The 6000-nt window shown below is 35.5% G+C and overlaps 2 protein-coding genes across 2 annotated transcripts; one reads left to right on the top strand and one right to left on the bottom strand.

Annotated features, from left to right (window-relative positions):
• Positions 1–383: 383 nt before the first annotated feature.
• LOC128600701 (hemoglobin subunit beta-like) lies at positions 384–1648 on the bottom strand. The gene is made up of 3 exons (XM_053613361.1): positions 1203–1648; positions 872–1094; positions 384–734 (listed from the first exon to the last, which is right to left on the bottom strand). Exons 1-3 carry the CDS (start codon positions 1292–1294, stop codon positions 606–608), a joined length of 444 nt encoding a protein of 147 aa, XP_053469336.1. The 5' UTR covers positions 1295–1648; the 3' UTR covers positions 384–605.
• A 2960-nt stretch (positions 1649–4608) lies between these two features.
• hbae1.1 (hemoglobin, alpha embryonic 1.1) lies at positions 4609–5620 on the top strand. Its single transcript, XM_053613384.1, has 3 exons — positions 4609–4924; positions 5016–5223; positions 5348–5620. Exons 1-3 carry the CDS (start codon positions 4830–4832, stop codon positions 5474–5476), a joined length of 432 nt encoding a protein of 143 aa, XP_053469359.1. The 5' UTR covers positions 4609–4829; the 3' UTR covers positions 5477–5620.
• Positions 5621–6000: the final 380 nt, after the last annotated feature.

A 6000-nucleotide genomic window follows, 5' to 3' on the forward strand; every position in this document is an offset into this window, starting at 1 on the left:
TTTTCTTCTTAGAGTGCATTTATCATATTTACTGAACCACTGAAATGTTTTTTTTTTCCAGGTGTAAAACACAACAAATTCCAAAAAAGTTTATAAATATTTTTTGTATTTGTTTACAATGCGCCACAATGCAGTGCAACTATAAGTAATAAATACATATTTCATAAGTTCAATGGTTTAAGGGTTATTTTTAAGGCTTATGTTAATGAGATTTTTGTCTCTCAAGCAAAAACTCAGAGAACTGCCTCCATTTTACCACAGCTAAACTACTACTACTACTAGTAGTAGTAATAATAATAATAATATCATCATCAGCATAATTTTCAGAGGCTTTCAGAGGGTGAAAATTTTGTCTTTTTGCAGCAGTTGGATAATTATCATCATATCAATTACAAAATGTATTTATTTGAAATCACTTTGGAAGTTGGTTGTAATCGTCTACCTCACAAATAAACGGTTTATTAAGAACCACAAGACATGACCGAGTACTGATTATTATAACATTTATTTGCTTTAAACAACAAAAGTTCCACTTCACCGCAGAAAACGCAGAAAGTTTCCGATAATTTCTGATAAATCTCTGGCCATAAAAGCACATTCAGCATCTAATAGTACTGTTTCCCGAGTGCGGAGACTATGACCGCCAGGAACTTCTGCAGAGCTGCCTGCACTTCAGCTGTGAAGCTAGCACCCAGGACAGAGGCAACTACAATGGTAATGCAGTCAGCCAACAGCTATAGGAGGAAACAGAGGATAAAGAATGAACACAAGTTAAGTTATAGAACGAGAGATTAATGTGGGCTAAATGTTAAACTGGCAGTGAATTAACTAACAGAAGTAATGGCTTACAAATAAATCAAATAAGACGCACCCTGAAGTTTTGGGGATCCACGTGCAGTTGTTCGGAGTGCAGCACACTCAAGTCGGCGTAAGTGCTCTTAATGTTGTCCATGTTCTTCACAGCTTTCTCCAGACCACGCATTACCGTCAAGCCGTGGGCAGCAACTTTGGGATTTCCCAAGATGGCAGCGGCGTTATACAAGTTTCCAAATTTACTGAAATACCTCTGGGTCCATGGGTACACGACCAGACACCTGAGTAGCATTAAAAAAGTACTTATAATTGTTAATTCCTGAAGTCTTCTCAAGTCATTTATTGAAATATTTATTTGGGTCTGATAATACATATTTGCATAAATGTACCTTGTCAGTGCCTGGTGACCGACAGACTCGTAATCGATCTTGGAAAAGATGTCCTGGATGGTAGTGCGCTCGAAGTCTGTCCACTGAACCATGTTGCTGGCTTTTGGGGTTTCTGAATGTCTTGATGAACAAAGAGTCCTAGACGCAAACAGTCTTGGTCCCCAGCTTATATATTCATTTGACTACTCCTCCCAGATTCAGGCGATTGGGCGCACAGTCTGGGATGGGTTCATTCATGGGGTCATATCAGATATGTGCATGTCTCTTACAAAACGGTTTTCATAGAATTCATTCAAGAATATGTAGTACAATAACATTACTTACTAACCCTGTAGTAAGTGAGTACATTATTAGAAAAAAAGGTTATTCGGATAGTTGGGGGTTCCTGTCTTTCTAAAAGGGTACTATCAGAAATGTTCTGAAGAGTTCTACATGGAACCTTTAAATGTTCCCCCGGGATTTTGGATGCAATTTTATTTCCTAAGTGTGTAGTTTGCAACTCGATTTAGCTTAATAACTACATATATATATATATATATATATATATATATATATATATATATATATATATATATATATATATAAAACTATCATATATTTGATTAGTGCAAGCAAAATCAATCGGATGTGCACGCAAAGTGCTTCTAAAGCTGTAGAAGATGAAATTGGTACTTTTCAAATTCCCATGATGTTGTTCTTGTTGCTTTTAAAACTTAACATGTATTCTGTAACGTTCATGTATTGTATTTCAAATATATTCTATATAGTATGTCAGAAATACTATTCACCCTTGTAAGCAGCTGTTCAGTGGAAAGATATAAAGTCTGTTCAATATTACATTTACATTTACATTTACATTTATTCACTTAGCAGACGCTTTTATCCAAAGCGACTTACAAATTAGAAAAATACAAGCAAAGCGATATATCAAGCAGAGAACAATACAAGTAGTGCTACCATACAAGATCCATTAATTGAGTTCCAGAAGAAGCAAAGTGCACAGAGTAGAGGTGTAAGTGCAATTTTTTTTTTTTTATGATTTGGTTAGGTGTTCACGGAAAATATGCTGTTCAATATCTAACTGAAACAAACACAAAAGCCTAAAGCCCTAAACCTTTACAACTTGCGGCTCACACAACCATAATTTTCCATGTGTACGTTGTCACTCAACACATCAGCATTTAGAAGAGAATTAATGAACATAAAGCACAGCAAAACTTTTCAGTACTATTTGCACTGAATGCCAGTATTTCAGACTGTAGGTCTACCAGTGCACACTGGTGTCGGTTAAAGTTCAAACTTCGTGCAAAGTTTAACTTCCACAGCAGAATTTCCTCTTAAGTCAAATATAAGTTAGTAAAACGTAAATAGTTGTAGGTTTATGTTAAATTAATGAAATAGTAATTCGTACATTTACGAACTTAATTTTTTTTGTATTAACATGGATATTATATCAATATGTAAAAGCTACCTAAGGTCATAATCACTTTTTAGAGTGGAGGCGAGTTAATGTGGGTGTAAAAGGTGTATTAACACCCATGTTGTTCGGATTAAAACTTATTTTTCCCTCTAAGACAAAACGTTGTTATTTCTGTTTTAAATGTTAAAGTGCTCTCTGCACAAACTATTCACAGACGTGCCTTTTTTGACATGTATTGTGGAAGTAGGACTAACGGGTCAGCAGGTTAAATGGGAAAGCATAACTTAGCAGCAGGTGAATAAGGTCGACTGGGAAATAAAGAATAAGCAGGGAGAAAAGGTGGGAAATAGACTACAGAACGTCACATAGGCATACTACTGAGTATGCAGAGATTTTTTTATTGTTCAGTGTTCATATAATTTTAGTGATTTATGCTGATGTTTATTTTTAATGCCCTTTTTTACTTGCAAAACATGAAGGATAAAATATTTCTTCTCTGTTGTTAATGCTGTAAGAAATGTAGCAATGTTCAAATGTACTGTGGCTGATCAAAGCATTTTGCCTTTCTACCAGTAGGAGGTGCTCCTGATTCATGGGGTCAAAAAGACGGTGCAAGAAATGTAAAGGCTTGAGTTATAAAAGAACACAATTAAACAATAATAAATAAATAAACTAGCTGTGTATGGAGACAGAGTCTATATTAGAAAAGCATTGAGCCAGTACATGGCAAAATCTAATGTGGAAGTAAGGACATTTCTATGGCATTCAATCTGAGGAAAGAATTAATTTGAGTGGGGAAAACACATGTTGGTGAAAGCTGAGTCAGAGGTGATTGTGTCCGTAAATAATAAAAAAAATTATATTCAAAAGTCTATAAAACTTGAAATAAAGTCAATTCAACTGTTAATACAATGTCAACAGAGGAAATGATTGTTTTGGAATCTCTTGTTTTTACTAATGGCATCATAGGTGAATATAGAGAGGAGAGGTATGTGGTCCACTAAAAAAACAGTCAAAATACTGGCAGTAATTTGAAGTGTGGAAAGTTGACAAATATATTTATGATACAGTTTTATAGTACTTATTTTTCAAAATGGCTTAACAACAATTACGTAATTTAGTCATCTAATCACCAACATGGAATATATAAATGCTTAATAAAACTCATGTTCTAATAAGTGCACTTTTAAATATTTTTTTTTAAAAGGACGTGTTAGGAAACTAATCACAAATTGTGTGTGTGTATGTATATATATATATATATATATATATATATATATATATATATATATATATATATATATATATATATATATATATATATATATACATTTACATGAACATTAACTGTAAATATAGATGTAGGGGGCAGACCCAGCTGGTTAAATGACGCACTGATGGAGCCTGTGGGAATGTATGTAGGCCTATTTTTTCATGAAGTACCTTAAGAAGCAAGGAAATAAGTAGACTGGGAAATATAGCACTTACGACTTAGTATGAAGATATTTTTTGCTTGCTGTACTGTATTCATGTAATTTTACAAATTGATATCGATGTTTGTTTATTATTTAAAATCATGTGTTATGCTCCTACTGCAGGAAATTAATCAATGCTATAGTGTTGTTTTTTTATTGTGATTTTTACTTAATCTGTTCATACTGAATTTTAGAAAATGCTGGCTATTTTGAAAATATTGAAGATGTTCTATTCCCTGTTGTTATATTGCTATGTAAGAAATTAATTATAGAATATTATGGAACTTCATCTTAATTGACCTGAGCTATAAGCCTGCATGGTCAAATGTCTGTCACAGAACAGCAGGTGAGCCAGGTTTGATCCTCAGCTTCGGTAAGAGTATTGGGTTGGAATATATTCATGGCTTTGACAATACATGATCTAACATTGATTAACATTGATCTTTCTTTAATTTTGTGTAATTTTTCTCTGGGCTGATTAGACTATTTACATTTTTTTGGGGGGGGGGGTTAAAATATCCTAGATGAATGAGCACGTTGTTTCCGATCAGGCGTGAAAGTTATCTATTACAAGCAGCAGAAGCGTAGTCTAATCTTTCACTTTTAAAATGAACCCAAGTTGTTAGGTTTTTGAGGTGGGTCATGGGTGTGACAGCTCCGAGTCCTTGTATAAAAGGGTGATTCGTTTTTGAGGCAGTTTACAAAAGTCTTCTTCAAAACCACTCCAAAACCATGAGTCTGTCTGCCAAGGACAAAGCCGCTGTCAAAGCCTTCTGGGCCACGATCGCCCCAAAGGCTGAAGACATCGGTGGCCAAGCTCTGTTCAGGTAGGTGCTTGAGTAACCTTTCTCCTTTTGCTATCCATTTCGATTCCTCTTCCGATACTGAGGACTAACTCTATGTAATGTGTCTACGCAGGATGCTGACAGTCTACCCGCAGACCAAGACCTATTTTTCCCACTGGAATGACTTTAGCCTTGGCTCTGAGCAAATAAAGAAGCACGGAAAGATGGTTCTGTCTGGCGTGGGAGAGGCTGTCGACAAAATCGATGACCTGACAAATGGGTTGCTCAACCTAAGCCAGCTGCATGCTTTCCAGCTGCGTGTTGACCCGGCCAACTTCAAGGCAAGTTCATCTTAATCCTATCTTCATTTGCTCTGTAATATTTACATCTTGTTTTACCTGTACAAGTAGATCCTGTGCCACAACATGCTTGTTAAATCTTGATGTTTTTTCCCTTTCCTTGTAGATCCTATCCCATAATTTGCTTGTGGTTCTGGCCCTCCTGTTCCCCGCTGACTTTACTCCTGAGATACATGTGGCTATGGATAAGTTTCTCGCTGCCGTGTCCCTGGCTCTCTCCGAGAAGTACAGATAAGAAGTTCTGCAGGCCAAAGAACAGAGACATCCACACGCACAATATTTCTTTCTCAGATCTAGTAATTGTCCTCGTTTGATCTAAATAAAAAACAATATGATTTTTGCCTGTTATTAAACATGTTATGTGTCTTCTATGAAACTTTGTATTTAAGTATTAATGTGTGGTTGTATTAGATTCACAACAAAAACAAGGTGATAGTGGTAGTGGAGGGAAAAGTAAATGAACATATAATATTTTTATGTAACACGAATGCCATAGGTTTAACACACACAGGACTAACAAATGTGAAGCGTGTTCGGTTAAAAGAGGTGTTGTCATCCCACTGTGATTTACATTTATTATTAAACTTGGATATAACTGACCTTTAATCCAAATCCACATTTTATTATAGTCCAAACACAGCCTGCTTCAGCACACATTAACTGAAACCCCTTGAGTTCCGCCAAGATGATAATGATTTAAACTGAACAAATAACTTTAACAACACGGTCTCACTCCCAACTGTCACGACTTCCCCTTTA

Source organism: Ictalurus furcatus, chromosome 24 (genome assembly GCF_023375685.1).
Source record: "Ictalurus furcatus strain D&B chromosome 24, Billie_1.0, whole genome shotgun sequence".
In the NCBI taxonomy this organism is placed as follows: domain Eukaryota; kingdom Metazoa; phylum Chordata; class Actinopteri; order Siluriformes; family Ictaluridae; genus Ictalurus; species Ictalurus furcatus.